Genomic DNA, 20,396 nt, shown 5'->3' with positions numbered 1-20,396 from the left:
AGATCAAGAAAATAGTAGGTATTGAGCTCTGTCCATCTTACTAATAAAAAAGTTACACAGCGATAACTATAACAAGGTGTGATTGTTTATGTCTGGTATATTGGAATCGTCGAAGAGAGTTGACCATCATCGTCAGCCATCATCATCATCATCATCATCATCATCATCATCATCATCATCATCATCATCATCATCATCATCATCATCACCTTGCCGTCAACTGCTGAACGTAGTTGACCATGCGTTCCGTAAAATATATTTATTTCAGTAAGGGGGTGTGCCAATATAATAAATCATAATAATATGCTGGCTTTGAAAGATTTTCTACTAACAGACTGAGATTAATCTCCTAAAACGTGATTCGAATATATCGATAAAAACTATGAGTAACAGTGATGTAACATATTACACATCTTGTTGCTCATACTAAGGATATAAATTCAGTTGTTTGTTTTTGCTTATCATAGCAAACAGTTTACGACACTAGCGTTTGGCAACACTATAATGAGGACGCGTAGACAATGGGTTTTAAAGTATCGATTTTTTTTTATGAAATAAGGGGGCAAACGAGCAAACGGGTCACCTGATGGTAAGCAACTTCCGTCGCCCATGGACACTCGCAGTATCAGAAGAGCTGCAAGTGCGTTGCCGGCCTTTTAAGAGGGAATAGGGTAATAGGGGAGGGTAGGCAAGGGAAGAGAATAGGGGAGGGTAGGGAAGGGAATAGAGTAGGGGATTGGGCCTCCGGTAAACTCACTCACTCGGCGAAACACAGCGCAAGCGCTGTTTCACGCCGGTTTTCTGTGAGCCCGTGGTATTTCACCGGTCGAGCCGGCCCATTCGTGCCGAAGCATGGCTCTACCACGTAAATACGATAAATAATGTTGTGGTTATATCGATGAAAGTTATGTGGTAAGAGTTTATTTTTATAGCGTTTTAAAAACTAATTTTCAAACTAGGAAGTTCTGTTGTTATTTCTTTAAACTACAGAAAATAAAGTGGAAACTTCTTTAACAAAGAATATAATGTCCAAATGCCAAGTTGATTCAAAGATTCAGACTTTATTAGCATTCAAGTAATACATAATAGGTACAAACTTAGTGCCTTGTGCAGGCGGTTGGTATTTTTAAATAAGTACCATATTAATTTTACAAAATTACATTTTGAAACTTGCACTTTCTGGTATAGCTAACGTCAAGCTGTGAACCAATCAAAAACACAAATGAAAAGATAAACTGCAGTTAAAAAACTTTAAAAACTAAGTTTAAGGGCATTAACAACCTAAAGGCGTATGCAACATAACAGCTATAAAATTTCGTAACCCAAGTCATAATGCTTGATAGCGCGTTACTTTATTGCGCGATAGAAACTGCACAGGAAAATTGCTGAAACTTCGGATCATTCTGCGCTGGTAATAGTCAAACTAAATTTAATTCAGCGAGTGTTGATTTTCGACTGAATTTTATGACTTTCCTACCTATGTATGTAGTAATAAACTAATAACTAATAAGAAATAGTGTCTGATTTCTGAAAAATTTAGGCAGAAGTTTTCACACGCTTTTGATTCGAGAACATTTAAGGAGCACACTGAGACGGGCCGTGCCGGGGCTCAGCGTGCCGGGGCTCATCGCAAAAATCCGCCTCCATACAATTTGTATGGAAGCGGAAATCCGCTGCGCCAAGACACAGTGTGCGACACGCGCATCCGCTTCCATACAAATTGTACGGAGGCGGATTTTTGCGATGAGCCCCGGCACGCTGAGCCCCGGCACGGCCCGTCACAGTGTGCTCACTCCTCAAGACATCAAATTCACAAGCGTTGACAAAAACGGTCGAATAGATAAAATCCTGCTATAAAACCTATTCATAGGTTTTTCTGATCTTTCTTATTATTCAGCATTTCTCTGTTTCTATGCTTCTATTTTGTCAGAAATATCTCTCTCTATATTATGTCAGAAATAGTACGTTCTTGACCTTCACCCGCTCACGACAATAATTGCTCTGCACATTCAGCACAGAATTAGCGTTACTAATTTGTTGAATGCAAAAAATTCTAATAGGTCTTTAAATAACCACATAAACGTTTTAAACCTTTTTACTACTTAGTTTGGGATATACAGTGTGTAACAAAAATAAGTGATAAAAATTTTGGTCTTTCAGCGCTGCTACTTTCACAGTGAACTCTCTACAAGTAACACGTACACACCCTAAAGTATTATCACTTATTTTTGTTGCACCTTGTATATAAAACTCAAAGGTGACTGACTGACATGGTGATCTATCAACGCACAGCCCAAACCACTGGACGGATCGGGCTGCAATTTGGCATGCAGGTAGATGTTATGACGAAGGCATCCGCTAAGAAAGGATTTTGATAAATTCCAACCCCAAGAGGTTAAAATAGGGGATGAAAGTCTGTATAAAATAATACTTCTTAACGCGAGCGAAGCCGCGGGCAAAAGCTCGTTCTGTATAATTTCTTACCACTTTTAAACAGCGTGCAGTTCGAATTTGCTTACCTGTAACAAAAATTAAATGATGAATAAAATTCCTACAGTATCATAAAGTATAATATAAAATCATTATGAACACAATAATGTTCTAGAAGATAGCATCTTACGCAAATGAACGTGATGTATCTTAATTTAAAATAAGAAATTCTTACATACGATAAAAATATTTGCTATTATCTTTAAGTATCTATATTATACTTATTATATACATTCTGTATGTAATAATATAAAATTATTATGTTTAGTCTACACGCTAGGCAAATCGGTTCACAAGCTTGGCAGTCCAACAAACCAAATTAAATACTTCCATTGATCCTATTGCTTACCAATATACTTGACCAGTGTTTGGCGGGTACCATAAGTTTCATCCGTCGCTTACCAACAACCTACCCTCTTACCAATTAAGATATTTAAGCAGCGTATAACTTCAAGGTTCGCTTTTCTTGTTTGTCATGCGAGTCCAGACCTCAAATAGTGTATTTTGTATGAAAGTGTTTTTAGTAAGAGGGTTTAAGTATGGAGTGGCTATATTTTTATAAATAAACGTTCTTATTCTTATAAATTTTAGTCAACAATGATGAACATAGTTTAGACGTAGCGAAAAGATATTCACACGCCACTGTTGGACGTTCCATAATGAGTTTTGCATGACTAAGGCGGGAATGAGAGACGATTAAATTTCACATTAGAAAGCCATAAGTGATTATAACGCGGAAAAAAGGATTTACATGTGAGAGTAATTACAAACACATTAATAACTAGTAGAGTTTTCTATGAAAGTTTACACGTCATTAAAAAAACTTTTGTAAAAAATGTATTTTTTTCATCTACATCTAAGACGATTGCCGGCCGCCCCCGCCACCCAGAGACCTTTGAAGTGATTACTTAAGTTTAATGAAGAGTTTCAGAGAATGTTTGAGTATAAATCATTATTAAATTAAAGTTAAATAATCATATTTTATTCTCTCACTATGACACTCTTACTGGATGTACAAGCTGGACTAGAAATTTGGCAAACAAAGAATCTATTTTTGATTTTGTTCTAACTTATTCGCCAAAGCTGTTTGGCAAACTCACGTTAGTGTAATAGCGCCCTAAAGCTTCAACTTGTATAAAAAAGCACAGCCGAACATATTATAATCTCCTCCTTTTTGGAAGTCGGTTAAAATACGATCGAATTAACAACCTCCACCTTTTTTGGAAGTCGACTAAAAGTCCCCTAAATGGAAAATGGCGTCAGACAGCAAACATAGCCTATCTAGTGAGACATGAATAAAATATTATTCACATGTCCCTTTGTACTTTAACCTGACATTCGCATGCAGGATACGCAGAGCACTAGAATACAAAACACAGGAAAGAGTTAGTGTTAAAGTCTGTTACTCATCATTACTATCTATTGTATTATAATTCACCTGATGAATTAAGGGTCAGGCAATTTCAGTGTTGCCTGACCCTTACGAGACGTTACGAAATTTATAGCGAGTCGCGACCATAAAGTTAATATACCTAGCGGAATAGAAAAACAAAGGCCTGAGCAAGCGAGATGTCACTATCAGTAACACTGCGTGGTAAAATGAGACGTGTGATACATGACAGCAGCACTCTTTTTTTGACGTCCAGACGGCACGTGCCGCACGTTGACAAATTAATCACATATTCTATGTGATTAATTTGTCAAATTAATTCAATCATGCTTGGGTAAGTGTACACATATTTTTCACACAAATGAAAACCAATTTCGGTTTCGTTTGACAGCTCGAGATTGTTGCTCTATTCCGCTAGGTATATTAACTTTATGGTCGCGACGCACGACGGGGCAATTTTGTTCAGCTTCCATTTTTACGTGGCTTTTCATTACTGCATGTATCTGGTAATCTGGTAGATGTGTGAACCTCGTTCTTATGTTTATAAGTAAGTTCATAACGAGTTGCAGTAAATAATACTATCTAGTTAGCAAAAATAAAAGAATGTTTTCTTCAAAATGCAGACTATACGCATTATGCCATGATATGAGAGTTGAATAGTAGAAAGTATAACAAGACAATATTTGATTATTGGGCACAAAAATACGTAAAATTGGAACTTTTACCGCACTTTATTACGTAACTTACGATAAACAATTGTTATAAAAATACTCGAATAATTGGCAGGTGTGGTCTTATGCAATTTATAATTGGTTTTATATAACAACATCGATAATAACAGGCTTGTTCGAATTTTAAAGTTTAAACAATTCCAAATTTTTGCCAGTTATTATAAATTTGTTATAGAAAATTATAAAAATTGACGATTCTATTTTGAATATAAAATTGACATGGTTATCGAATAGTTATTATTAAATCTAACAGCAGCACTTTGCCGTTTAAAAGTTACTTAAATTGATTCAAGTCATTATTTTAAGTTTATGACATAACATAATTTAATAAATAACACTTTAAAGTGTTACTCAGAAACTTTAAAGTGTTATTTATAATTTAATAAATAACACTTTAAAGTGTTACTCAGAAACTTTAAAGTGTTATTTATAATTTAATAAATAACACTTTAAAGTTTCTGAGTGTCGTATTTTGTAATTGATATATATAATTGAATAATAAGTATATTATTGAGGTAGAGGTGCACAAATTATTACTTATTGGCTATTTATACGGTATACCGTACCGTACCCCACAACGACAAAACCAAATACTGTAAACTCTACAATGCAAAACACTTCAATCTTTAAATAAATCATTGCAATAAAATAAAACTCAGTTGATGTAATTATAACTATATAATAACCCTTATAATATAATCAATTTAGCCTCTCACGAGCACGTGACCTACATTCAGAATCTAGACTACGGTAAGTGCTTTCAGCGGCGCTTAAGGCTCTCCACCCAACTCGACGACACAAAGACTTAATTCCGAAAATGTTCCCAAATTTTCACTTGCTGTATATTTTAGTTGTATTTTCATATTTTTAAGCCTTTGATAGTGAGAAAATCTTAACAATTATGCAATGCGAAACCGTTTCTTGATTTGAAGTAAATGCGTTAATAAAACGTTATGTAATAGTTAGTTATAATATTGTAACGGAACGGACGGTTTTTTCGAAGACGAAAGGATATGGCCATGCCTTATCTTAAAGGAAAGCTTCCACAATCCACATACTGGTGTGTAATATTATAATGCGTCTCTGTTAATGTAAATTTTAAAGTCTAATTTCTACGTCTCTAAAGTTTTACTTCAGGTTGGCTTCAGGTAGATATTAAGCGTACGTATGAAGCAAATTATGGTAATGTCATGAAACGATGACACTATGATCATTACTCAAGGACTGTCCGATGTCCGCGTCCTAAGAAACGGAACCACAGACATAGATCAAGATAGATACCGCACGTCGCTCCATTTGTATGAAAACGAGCGTGCCACTTTTTCATAGCTACTATGTCGTACCGATGATAAGAAAAGTGCCCATTATCTAGGCGAACGTTTCTATTTGAGTTTCTACAGCTCAATGCGGCACTTTAAGGCATTTAGGCATTTTTAAAATTCCGATTGACGTCCGATTCCGATAGCAGACTTTAGTCTGTTCTTTAGAACAGACTTTCGAAAAACGAGCATTGCTCGTCGTTTGGGAGCGCGATATAGCACGCGAAGTACATACACATGCGGTATCTATCATGATATATGTCTGTGGGATAAACAGTTTTGGTCGCACGTGGTGAATCAAAGACCGTTACTGCAACACGACTATCGCAGATGGACCGTGTAAGTCGTGACCAGTAATAACGTTTAGCTCATTCTAATCACTCACGTTCTTTAGTACACAATAGTGCTTGTGACAACCCTGATTTTATAAGCATGCTAGAACTTTTATTTCGCAACAAAGCTTTTTGAAATAATCAGGAAATTGGTGTTTAGTTAAAATTAAAATATTATTAAAGCAGATTTACAAAATTTTGGCTAGTTACAAAAGGTAACAACATTGTCAAAAACCCAAATTCTACATTCTATTGAGTGTGGAATAGTTAATTAGCAGTTTAAAAGATCATGTATTATTTCAGTTTAGTCAGTTCACTCTGCATTTTGAATCCATGATAGTAAATCTGGATTCCGGGAACAAGTCAATCGTCATCATACAGACTAACTTGATTAAAATATATTAATTTTGACAGTCGAAACGTGTCGAAAATTACTTGTCATTCTTGTGCAGACAACAATGAAATTCGCAAATTGGCAACCCTAGCAGTTTTCTTTTCAAACCGCTGCGAGTTTTCACAACAATTTTAATTGAAACAAAATTCTTGTGCACTGAACAGAAAATGTTATTTACAAATTTTTTAACATCTTGTGGGTTTCATATTTTCATGTTTTTGCAGTATTAGCTTTATTAATCATTCTTGTTCAATGATTAAATTAAATAGGTACTCAATATCATACATTTTTGTGTCTGTTACTTAATTAAGCATATAAGCATAAGATTTATGCGTAGATACGATTTTTATGAAAATTGGTATTGAGAAAATAAGACAACTGGGAAAGAACGGAAAAATTAAGGGGTATACCTATACTCGTAGCACGATAATCTAACAAATAGATTCTAATGTATAAATAAAGTCTATGTGGGTTCTGTACATAATAAACTCTAGCTTAGATAGCGATAATGATTAAGTTTCTAGCAATAAACTATCTGTTATCTTATGACGAAAGTAAACGTGATTTTGTAGTGAAATGTTACGTTATTGCAGTACAGGCTGCTGGTACAGCTGACGTTTGCTAAGTGGCCATAAAATTATTACTAGGAATGAATTCTCAAAAGCTATGTCCACACTGTGCCTTTTTTGTTCATGAAGGGCATGCGTTATAGCACAATCAGCAGCGCACGTCAGGCATGCCCAGTGTCAGTGTTGCGTTCGTTGACGCATTCAATTATTGAATGAAACGCTTGTTACTAACTTGACTAATTAATTCATTCATTTTACGTCAATGACATTTCTTAGAAAACGTTCTGGAACCAACAAGAAACGAAGCAGGATGTGCGTCATTAAAATTATTTTATAATCAGTATTTTACAGAACTTCTCATAGATGTTAAAGTTTGTGGGATACGTGCATGGCGGCCAAAGGAAGATCTATCGACCGAGCGAGGTGTTATGCTCGGTCAGGCCGAAGCCCACGTGATACATTTCAGCTGTCGTATATATACCGACGCGCTCAGAAAACTTCGATAGCGCGATGTAGGAATGTTAGGTGAATTGTGGGTACCGCCACAAGTTATAATTGAGAACTGAGTACGAATAATTTAGAAGGGTATTAATGTAAAATGATCTTGCCATAATACTTGACTATACCTCCCGAAAGTATAGAAAAAGTTGAAAAAAAAAACAATTTATTGATAAGATATTACATTTCTTTTAAGAGGATACACCAGGGGCTAGAGAAATGAAAAAAAAGCACGTGTAATATCTATAGCTGTCTCCCTTACCTCAAGCCTATACCGCAGAACGCGATAGAGACAACTGCAGAAAATCCAGAAAATCAACGATTCGTTGTCCCCTGATTCCTTCTCCAAAACTTAACCGATTTAAGTACTTTTTTCATTACAGATAAAAAAAAGGCTTGAGCTGTGTTCCTATGTTTTGCTTTTTTTGTATAATCTAGCCAAATCTGTTTTCTGGACGTTTGAACACAGCGGAAAATCTGGCCATTTTTTTGGGTTTTAGAACGTTCATATCTTATTTAATATTTAATAATGAAAAAAAGAAAACATAGGGACATCGTATTAGTGGCCGTAGATATTCAGGAAAAAAATTATAACTCTACTAGCATTATCCAGGGAGGAAACAGGGGACAATGTTTGTATGGAAAAAAGGGCGGTGTGGACTCCTCTTAACTCTTACATGTAATTTCTTAGTGAAAATTAGTATTTCACAGCATTAATTATAGTTTATACACTTTACTTGCACTTACTCCATTTGACAGAAATATATAATAAAGTGGAATAAGTGCAAGAAAAGTATAGTTATAATTATTGCTATTTACTAGTTTGATATTCTAGGCTCCACCTATAGTAAATACTTACAGTAGTCAGTCTCTATTTCGGTCGATTAGCAACTAAACAATGACATTGAGGGTAGTTTCACGCCCTCTAGGTGTGGTATCTATTATTTGTTAAGTGAACAATAACGTAATGTTGTAATGTTGAAGTAATAATAACCCTTCGATAGCTACAGGTGTTTTTAATACCACCATACTTAAAACTTGCCGGTTATATCTCTAGGTGAGTTTTTGTAATCTCTCATTAATTACGTGATAATATGATTCTTCTATTATAAATGAAAGTATAAATGCGAAAGGTATCTTTCAGATCTGTAACCCCTTTGAGCTACGGTGAAATTTTGTATAATTAGAAATAGTTTAAGCCACGGGAAAATACAAGTTTTCGATCAAACAAAAAGTACAGTTTTTGCACAATAAACGAATTTCTGCGTGACAAGAATTGAGTTTGCTCACATGATAAGTACTTGATAGTATTTCCAAAGACAACATATCGCATTGCGCGGTTAGTTTTCATTTATTTTTGATCAGCTAATCTGAAAGTCAACTGGCCATCTGCTAGTATTTCCACGTACTGCATAAATAGTTTAGGAAAATCACGACAACGTCACATAATCTCTTAGAAGCAACTGCGAGGCTGAGTAATGCTGTGTTCAGGGTTATTTTGCCTGTAATGTGTCCTTTATGCCTACTAAATAAGGTGCAAATTGAAGGTTCGCTGTAGGGTTTGCGTTGTAAAGTTTAGGTGTTACTTCTACCTATAGTACCTATGTGAAGGTTACAGCATTTTACACGCTTTATAAGTATAGTTTTTGTACGTTTGCACTTCATTACAATAAAGTTAAAAGTTAACTTCATATGTGAATAAAATCGGACACAATAATATGAGTCTTTCTTAAACTGAAATAAAAAAAATCTAATATTAATCATGGTACAAGTACAAAACAGTGTTACAACGACTGAGTAACAATTTAGGGTAACATTACATAAAACTACCATAAAAACACGCTAAAGTTCTCATTTTACTAGTATGTGCTTGTAATTACAATTATATAACTTTACGCGTCGTTAATATTCATGAATATTATTTAATAAAATCCCTAATTGTACGGTACAAAAGACCCATGCGTTTACGGATGGTTAAATCTCTTTGAATTTCAAAGGGCCTGATTATATGGTGCATACTAACCCTGCAACACCTGCAACATTAGGGGGCCCGGTGAACCGTGGTCTTTTTGACCCACAACATTATTTCACACACTTTGTGCATGTTATCGCTCGATCTTGGTCGAAACGACCCAAAAAAACCGTTGGTGATGTAGATAAAGTGAGTAGAAGAAAATGAAAATTCACACCTTGGGGTTGAATTTGAGTCTTATTAACTTTTGAGAAGTTAACTTTTAAGAGTATATAAAATAATAATAAATGCTCTTATTGTTAAATATACATAGTCAACTTGAAACAATTTGCTTTCGTCCGTCAAGGGACTTTTAGAGCGAGTCAGTAAACATGTAAGTATTTTTTTATTATTTAATTAAATTAAAATATAATGTATGTGCAATGTGCATCGTACAACCAATGGTAGGTACAGTCAGATATAGTAAGTAAAGAATAAAAGTGATCACGAACAAAAACAAAAACCGATCGTGGGCCCATTATGTGGGTGCTCAAGGACAAAAGGACCACGAAGCGAAAGTGGTGCCATATCAGGTGATATATCGCTCTATTCCGTGGTCAGAATTACAAGTGGGCAAAAACTGATAGAAGTGCAAATGGCAATATTTATGTATTACTGGAACATGGAACAAACACATGAATGAGAAATAAGAGGAACAAGAATAAGGGATTATTTAATGCAAATTAAATAAAAAAGAAACGTAACTTAAGATATAGTTAAAGAGACGAGAAGAGATGATAATCTTCTTCCAAAAAATGCGGGGAGCAAGAATGTTTTGATGTTAATTAAGAAGAAATGAAATTTAATAACAGCTAGGTAAGTATAGATTTAGTAATAGAAACGCATTTGTTATACTTAAATTAAGTACGATACTTGACCAAGCAATAATAGTAAGTGCCACTTACCGAAATTTTATCCAAATGTGTATCAGATCCGTACATTCTATCTGTGTACTTGTATCTATAATATGTAATGTATTTATCCGTTTGTCTCAAAGAGAATAAGCTCGAGCACATACCAACGTGACATTTAGAACCAAAATGGCACCGAGATGAATGCTTTCTGAATGCCAAAGAAACCCCCATTCAGTAAGCAGGTCACATCAAAGGTGTTGAAAGTGAAAAGAAATGGGCTACATTAGAATAGCAAAAGCCCTATGTAGGGCAAAGGTAATGTGTACTTTAAATTATTCACGACGAAAAATTCAAATGAAAAATTTTCAAACGCAAGGCGGAAATCGGATTTCACACCACACAGAGTATACATTCGAAATAAGAACTTTATATTTACTTTTTTTTATTGCGGCAAGATTTTGTAAAGGTATACCTCATTATGCTTTTTATCCGAGTTCAGCTGTTTAAATGTAATATTCACACAGCTTCAAGGAGAATAATATTGTAAATAAAAAGTGTGTCTGTCTGTCTGTTACCTTCTCACACTTAAACCGCTAAACCGATTTTGATGAATTTTGGCATAGAGATATTTTAATACAAAATTAACTTACTTTAAGATTTCATTTATTAAAATGCACGGTTTCCGCGACAAAAGAATTTCAGCGCAAAGGAGTTACGGGCTCTAGTTTAAAATATTTTCGTAAACCAATTTTATGTCAGAAATATAAAACTGTATGCTCGATGGGACTAGGAAGTAAATTAACGGACCGATTGCTTCCACCAGACTGGAACGATACCACAGACAACAGAAAAAACAAAAAAAAAATGGCAAAACTTTTCTAGAACTTTCGCAACTTTAACCCGAACGAAAATTACTTTTATTTAAAACTTATGAAGTAAAAAAATCTTTAGAGAAGAAAGTTCAGAAGTAACTAAGAAACAAAATACTTAGTAGAAGATTTCTGTATGGATTAGATATTATATGTTCCCAAAGTCTCATAAAGTCATATTTAAATATTAATATACACTAGCTATTTGACCGCGCTTTGCTCGGTATTCGATAAAACACGAATAAAATGACATTTTCTAAAAATGATTTTTAGCTAGATCGATTTATCGCCCCTGAAACCCCCTATATACAAAATTTCATGAAAATCGTTGAAGCCGATTCCGAGATTCCAATTACAAGAATTGCTCGTTTAAAGCTGATATGAGATTATGCCCGAACTAAACTTTAGTATGAAAATTTGCATAAAATATGAGACCGCATATTACGATGGTTTAAATATATGACGGGCCTATCGTTTAGTATAAGCTCAGTATAAGCCCAACTTTAGTACTCAGGTAGCTTAGTTGGGATTCAAAGAGCAGTCCATACTAATATTATAAGTGCGAAATCAGGAAAATCCATACTATACTAAGGGCCTGTTTCACCACTTTCTGATTAAGTGCCGAATAGGCTATTCACAGCTTTTTTGACAGATTCTCCATACTTTATCTGTCAAGTTAAGTGGTGAATAGCCTATTCGGCACTTATCAGAAAGTGGTGAAACAGGCCCTTAATCTAAATAATTTTATACAATAACCGTGACATAGGTGATTTGAATATTATAGTCGCAAAATATGGAACATATAATAATTTTCAAAAACCTTAAATTAGAATGACCTAACCCTAACTATAAAAGCAAATTTTTAACCGGAGAGTAAAATGTTAAAATGTCAGGTTCGTGCCTCCATTTTAAATGGGCATAAAATTAAACTAGCAATATTTTATTGTTGGATGAAAATCCTTTCGTTGTTAGACGTGTATGGGGTTAACTGATCCATGGCTATCAAGTTACAGTGCTACACATCAATCTAATGGTTTTTCGCTCAAAAAAAATACTAAAACTGTAGTCAGCTTTTACTACCCACATTTTGTGTCCGTCTGTTACCTCTTCGCGCTTAAACCGTTGAACCGATTTAGCTGAAAGGTACGGAGATACTTCGAGTCCTTAGAAAGGACTTAGAAACGTTTTTGTTGAAAAGATGTACGGTTCCCGCGCGATATCGAATTTGGTTGTCGGCGTCATATAGTCCAGTGTAAACTTAACTGCAATCACACACACACAAATCGAATAGACTATCGAACGGATAAGTTTTTCATAGCATCGATGTACAAACGTTGGTCGTCCATCACTCTTATCGGTTTAACGCCATTAGCGGTGCGTTAACCCCCCACTGTAACCCCTGACATCGCGAATGTGATACACTGTGCTACTTACTGCAGTAGTGAGAGTTAGGTGAGCAATTTTTACTGCCAGTTCAATATGAATAAGAACTACCTGCATGTAGTGATAACATTCCTCTGTTTCAGATGTTCTTCATCTAAATCAGCCTTTCCCACAGTGGGCGATAACGCCCCCTTGTGGCCGCTGAAGGTCTGTGTGGGACCCACAAAAAATGGGGGCGTTGTGTTGAATCTTGGGGGGTGATTTATTTCATCAGGGTGCATTTAAATCGAAACAATGGGGGCGATAAAATATAATTTGTTCTAAGAGGGGGCGGTAGACAAAATAAGTTTGAGAACTTCTGATCTAAATGTAAACAAAAAATTCATTTGCTGTAATTGAGCGGTTAGTGAAAACTTAAATTGGTAGCATTATAGCCGCACAAACTGAGCTATAAGCTTACGTATTTTCTCATGTAATTCTAATTTTTTTCTGAAATTAAACCATTTATGAAAGTGGCCAAAATAGTTAAATGTGTTAAAGTTATAACTTCAGAAAGCATTTCTTGTACGGGGTAGGTACTTATAGTTATGGGGATTTTAAAATATAAAGAAACTCAAAAAGTCAGCAAATAATAAATTCCCAAAAGTCGATGATTTATTTATCGACGACGACTTTATACGATTTAATTTCGAGTTGAATTCAACTAAACCGCGATGAATGGAGCGCTCTCCAACGAGTCAGTGACCGGCTTGACAGCGACAAATAATACTGTAAAATACTTGACACGCTGCCAACTTCACACAACTGGAGTAAAGCCGGCTTCAATGTTTCACTGCAACATAACCGTGCGAGTTTGATGCTTAAGGTGTCTTTCCGATCTTTGTCGCCAGCGAGCGCAACCGAAAAAAATTCAGATAAAATGCCACTTTATGACCTAGGATATATTATGTTTCATTTTCTACTGACATTGGTATGGTCATTGGTCATGCCGCCGCTGCTTTTAGTGGCGTAGAGCGTAGAGCAAAATGCAACTTAGGGAGATCGCAGACGACAGACTTTTTGTGCGATCGAGTCTGTCGTCTGCAATCTCCCCAATGGTACGCGTGCCAGAAGTGGCACGCGTCAGGCCTATGTCATAAAGCGACATTTTATCGGAGGATCGCGAGGATCGGAAAGTCACCTTAAAGTTGACTTCAGTGTATCACTGCAACATAACCATGCGCTTGATGTTTAGAGTGGGACTCAGAGGAGTACTTAAGTATGGCGGCCATTAATTTTGATAAAGGTAGTCAGTTTTTGTGTGGCTTTCACAATATATCTTCACTTGCTTTTAGCAGCGATTGCAGTATCCCACAAGAGCACTTTTTTGGGTAAAAAGTAGCCTGTATGTAATCCAGAGTCTAAACTTCTAAGTTCTACTGCAAAAGACGAAAATTCGTTCAGTAGTAGCGTGAAATAGTTACAATCAAACACCCTCACAATCCATAAACTTTCGCATTACTTACTTAGAATTTTAACACTGTGTAGCGGCGAATTTTTTTTGGCAGCATACCACGATTTTACTATTTAATTGCCACAATCATGATCCTTTTTATTCGCATTGAAATAGCCGAATCAGAGCACAGAATTCAAAAGCAACAAAAGAACTGTAAAAAGCCTATCGAGACAACTCGAAACTTCAAGTGTTCCAAGCACGTAGTTAGTAGTCATTAAATCAAAATTGTTTTGTTACCTCTGACAACTTAACACCCCTCTATACAGTTTGGGAACAATTTCTTCTAGCCAATTGGCAAGGGGTCTTTTCAAAAGACCCCTTTCGAGAATATCATTACGTCTTTACTTTTGGATGTGTTGAAAAAGTAATGGTGGTAAAATTGATATACTTTGTGACTTTTAAGGGCCGTAACAAAAAGACGGAAGAAGCTACTTTCAGGGAGAAATATCTAAAAGTGTTAACTATTTATAATAGTTGGTACCTTATGGGTGTAATTTGCAGTGGTTTTTTGCGAGTGTCTAAGCTGTAAACTTCTGAAGTATCATACAAAGCGATCATTTCATATTTTAGTATGACGATTTTTTAAACTAACAATTTCTGAAACGATCGGGCTTAACGAAGGAAGTGTTATATTTTTGGAAGTATTTGTCACGTATATACATTTAGTTCAAAATATTGACATCATTGGATTTTTTTATTACTTATTTGGAAGAATTGATGACATAATTACGTACAGAAAGTCCAGTGATTATTAGTTATTACGTAAGCGTCAATAAGACGAGACACAGTTATCAATTAACCTTATCAGTTGACTTGAAGACCTTTGCACTGATAACAACTTTCTAGCCCTAGGAGGTGATATTTCAAAATTCTGGACATGCCACGACTTATGACAGGAGCGGCAAAATGCACGGTACTCACAAGATTTATGACAGAAAAACCAGTCAGATGTTGCTAAAGCATGTAGTAAGATGATGCTGGGTTGCTAGTTGCTGCAATAGTACTAACAACTTAATATTATAACTTTTCTTCTGCATACTTGAAGAGTAAGACTTTAATTGGTTTTCTAATATTACACATTTTATTATTTAAAATTGCTACAAATATTCCCGACAGTTTTCTTAAAAGGGTACTAAATATGAATTAAAGAGGTGACATCTTAGCCCTCAACGTTAATGGTCCACAGCAATTATTGATAATTCATTTTAATAATTCACGCATAATGGTTAAAAACTTTCCGTCCGTTTTATGAATTCATAATACCCTAATACACTAATAAATCAATAGTCCGGATATCCATCCGGTAACAACCGACTATACAAATTAGCCGTGTGTACTTTTCCATCTAAATTCTGTGAAAATATGAAAAGCTTGTTAGGACGAAAACTTTCCAATGCAAACAATCATTTGAATTGTTTGAACTGTCTATACATTCTACAGTTTTGTTCGATTTTGATAGAAACTATTTCCATGTATTTCTGCTTATACAGGGTGTAACTAAACTAAGTGATAAAATTTTAGTGTATGAGTCTCTTAAATGTAGAGTTTGTAAAGTCTGTATACTATAAAAAGTAACAGCGCAGAACACAACAGAGTTACTTTTAACTTTCATACATAATATTATTATTATAATATATACTTAGTAATATAATAAGTGCGAAAGTGTGTCTGTCAGTCTGTTACCTCTTCACGACCAAACCGCTAAACGATTTTGGTGAAGTATATGGATATATTTTGAGGCCCGGGAAAGGACATAGGATAGTTTTGATCCTGGAAAAATTTACAGTTCCCTCGCAATAAACGAATTATTAGGCAACGCAGTTGCGGGCTTCATCTAGTATAAAATATACTAATATTTTTCTTTCATAAAAATTATCAGGGCCAGACAGAATAGAACATTATTGCTAAAAACCTACAGAAGTACGAGTATCATAGTAACATCATTATTCATTAGCTAAAAACATTGAAAACAGTTTGTAGAATCGATCATTGGGAGCGGTGTAACAACTAGTAAAATTAAAAATCCAATCAACAAACTAGTAACTAAAAGGAAGTTAAGTACCTGTAAGTATACAGTTTATTACTAACATACTGCCAGACATACATGTAACATTTTTTTTTTTAATATTCATTACTGTGCTAGAAATGTTTTAAACATAATATTATCTAGTAAACAAAGATTGTTATTTCTGTGATTTTTAATCGCCGCAGAAAATTTCAGGTGTTTCGATAAACATAACAATTTGTTTTATCTATTTTGTTATGTAAATAAAATAATATATCAAAAATGGCCTTGGCGATGTTGGCAAAGTAGTTATAAACAAACCTATATCGCTTACTGGGCTCTCTCCTGTGACACTTTCGGCACAGCGTCATCTGTGTGACACTTTCGGCACAGTGTCATCTGTGTGACACTTTCGGCACAGCGTCACCAGTGTCACACTTTCGTCGTCACACTTCGTGAGAGGCGAGTATTATCTATTAGTGACTCGTCCACTTAGAACATTTTCACCTGTTCCGGTCTATTTGTGATACTGTCAGGTGATAAAAATTTTGCTAACATTTTGTCTAAGAGTGTAGTAGTGTTACTATCAATTAAACTCTAAAGCGATGAAAAAATGGAGAAAGTTCTTTTCTTTGCCGGTTTAATTGAAGTTCATTTCGTACCGAAGAATCTCCTTTATGTAGTTTCAAGCATGAGATTATTTTGAGTCCGTATTTGAGATTATTTTGATAAAACATATTCTGTTAGATTTAACATAAACAATCCAAAGTATTGTAAATAATATTCATATAGCTTCTGAGTCATTCAAGACGTTCATCACCAATGTAAATAAATTAATATTATGTCTGCGCCGACGTCACTTTATAGCTGTATCATAACTTCCGATTTGAGTATCTTTAAAACTATTAACTATCGTAGTTTAATACAGTGTTCCGAAAACTTTTTATGATCGTCCTGAGATGTCCCTTTTTTGGCACTTAGCACTAGAACTAAGTACAATTATTATCTTTTCCGAGGCACACCAACTGCTGACTACGGTACACCGGTGTGCCACCGCACACACTTTGCGGATCACTGGTTCAAGAGATACTCAATTATACAAAACATATAAAGGAAACAATACAAAACATATAAAGCAGGAAGGACAAACTTACAGGAGAACCATATTTTTTTATTTGGAAGTAGTGATGAAACTGGTACAGTAATAGGCACTAGTACCACTGGATTCTGTCTTCGAATCAACATTGTATCAATGTTGAAATGGTCAGCTGGACAGCCGTTCTAGCATCTATTGGGCTTGCTACTGTCCTATTAAGCATTAAAAGCAGCTAATGTATCATGAAAAACTGAACTTGCAACTATCTTATTCAAATTATCTAATCGCATCCACATAACATCCTCACATGTACATAAGCAGCTGAGGTTTTTGCCTCGTTTTTCCTTTGGCGTAAAACTCATTATAAAACCATTTTTGCTTTCCACCCGGATGCGGAGGTAAAACCTCAAATATTACTAATACTATGTCATACAATGGCGCAACTTTGCGTCTCTACATTGTATTCTTCTAGGCCTTGGTAAAGTTGCGGTGGGTTGATCGTGCCCGGAACTATGCCTAAGCGGAGAGTGGAGCATGGGGTTTTAGTGGGTAGATCCTACGGGGAGTCCCACATATCCCAGCCGATATATCCAATCCGTCGAAGATGCGCAAAGCATTTTCCCATGTAAAAAAGTCCAATACATGAGTTAAATATGTGTAGACAAGCATATTGGTCTATAGACAGCTTCCCAATTGTGGTGACAATCTTGGTTATAAATAATGACCGAACGTGAATGCTAACCATTAACAATAGTCATAGTATTTATATTGCACTACAAGCAAATAATCAATTATTACAACATTCTATAGAGGTGTACCGATTTCTAAGATTTTTAGGACTTGCTTATTCTATGTAATATTTGCTTAACTTTCTTAAGAGTTCTCTTATCAAGAATCAAGATAGTATCATTTGAGTTTAATAGCTCATTTGTTAATTACACTCCCATAATCTCTACTAATCTCTGCATAAACATACTCAAGTCGTTACTCGGAAGTAGAGTCTAATGATGTAATTAGTAGTTTAATGATTTCTCTACTTATTATAACAATTACCAACTAGTTAATTTGTTATGTATATCAATAACATGTCCTATGTCCATACTGATATTTTAATTGCAAAAGTTTGGGTATATTCTGTCGATCCGCCTTGCCTTTTTCTGGTGATTCATTTAGTTTTGTTAACTTATAAAATACTTTATGTTAAAAGAACTTAAATATGTTCCTTCCTATACTTGCATTAAAATAAGTTTACAATGAACATTTATTTTATTCACGTCAGCGTTTATAATTTACAGTGTATAATTACATTTTAATTGTTAAAATATTGCAACAACTGCAACACCTTGTAGCAACTACATTGAAGCTAAAATTGGCTTGTCAATTAACGTGGTCCAGTATTACGAATCAATTATCATATTATCAAGTAACTTTTGACTTTTTAGACTCAAAAACTAAGGCACACTTGCGCAAGGGTTAAAGTTAACTGTTGATTAAACCGTATTACATCTTCCTTAATTAATGTAAGAGAGATTTTGATAAGAGATTCGCAGACTAGGCGCTGTGTATTTTGTTTTCGGTTCCTTCCAACTCGTCAGTAAAACCTCACCTCTTTCTGTTCAGTAGGCGTGCTGGCCCTGACTCCTGTCAGGTCCTTCCATCTGAGGACACCCATGACGGCGTGTCGAACCCACGACCCTCGCCTGCTCCTGGCGCCGGACAGCTCATCAACCACACCGCACAGGGAGTTCACCAGCCTCGCACCACCATTCTCGTTCTTCACCGCCACTTCGCTGATGGGAAAAGATCTTCTCTCCCTCATACGTCCGGTCAAACGCACATCCTTGCTAACTGCCCGATGAAAGAGTTTCACGAGTCCAAGAAGCACAAAACTTTCACTTCACAGTTCGCTGTTTATTTTCGTATTTCTATCGAATATGTTCCACGAAAAGCCGTTAAAGCCGTCAAAGATTTAACAGATTACGAGCTGTCAAAACACGGCGAAGTGCGAGCCGTAAAAACGTAATACGTCCGGCGCGGGCCGCGTTCGGAAACCGAATGAGGCGCGTGCCACATGTTCCGCGGTGCTCTACGGCTTGAGAATTGAGATCCTCCGTCCCTTTCCTCCTCACCTGACTATCTCAAGATAGATAAGGACGGAGCACGTATTTAACTTTCAGATGCAATTTTTTAGAGAAAACGCAGGTGGAAGTACAAAAAAGCACTATAAATAATTGCACGTTATTGAATTTGCGATCTGTTATTGTTTTAAGATATCGTATTTCCAAATAATATTTAGAGGTACATTGTTGTAAATATTTAATAAACCTTGCTCTATAATACTCTATAACCTTTCCTTTGACGATATTAGGGTGATATAGCTAGCTCTACTTAAAGAAAATTCTGTAAAAAAAAAATAGCGGCAAAGTATGTCATATTATGTATTTTTTTGCAGCAGGTAATGGTTTGCTCTACATAGGCAACTCTACATTACAACAATACATTATGCCGCGGGCGTATTGCGTGGGAACATCCGGCGCCAAAGTTCCGAACCTTTTGGGGAACAAAGGTGTTCATTCATAGATAAACCACCTCCACGTGTCCCTTATGTCAAGCATGTAAGGATCATTTTAATACTGTAAAACTGAGGTAGACGTTCAGAGAAATTTTACCTTTACATAACCCTTATGTTAAACACATAAGGTTTATTTTAATGAGCGAGAATTTGTTTAGAAGGTACCTTCAGCTGTTTCCGAAGCCCAAAGGAACAGTCAGGAAACGTGCGGTGACGAGACGGGATGTAGAGAAATTCGAGATGTGAAGGTAGAGTTTGCGGGTTTCCTTAGGAAGGATGTTTAAGTACAAGTACAGTATGGTCACAGAATAGATAATAGTACATGGTAAGGTGGAGCTTATATTTTAAGTTTAGCAGATTTTTTGCTAGATGACTTTTTGTATGAAAC

The 20,396-nt window shown here is 35.5% G+C and overlaps 1 protein-coding gene across 5 annotated transcripts in view; it reads right to left on the bottom strand.

The window, feature by feature from the left end:
• LOC121735256 (rap1 GTPase-activating protein 1) overlaps nucleotides 1-20,396 on the bottom strand; it is a 330,446-nt gene that overhangs the window by 92,478 nt on the left and 217,572 nt on the right. The window contains exon 1 of one of the 5 annotated variants that reach the window (XM_042126021.1): nucleotides 19,043-19,477. The exons of the other annotated variants lie outside the window; for them this stretch is intronic. Coding sequence (XP_041981955.1) covers nucleotides 19,043-19,255 — 213 coding nt within the window. The 5' untranslated portion in view covers nucleotides 19,256-19,477. Of the gene's footprint in view, nucleotides 1-19,042; nucleotides 19,478-20,396 lie in introns of those variants that run through there. 5 annotated transcript variants of the gene reach the window in all.

This window comes from Aricia agestis, chromosome 17 (assembly GCF_905147365.1).
Source record: "Aricia agestis chromosome 17, ilAriAges1.1, whole genome shotgun sequence".
NCBI lineage: Eukaryota > Metazoa > Arthropoda > Insecta > Lepidoptera > Lycaenidae > Aricia > Aricia agestis.
This window is presented reverse-complemented; position numbering and strand designations above follow the sequence as displayed.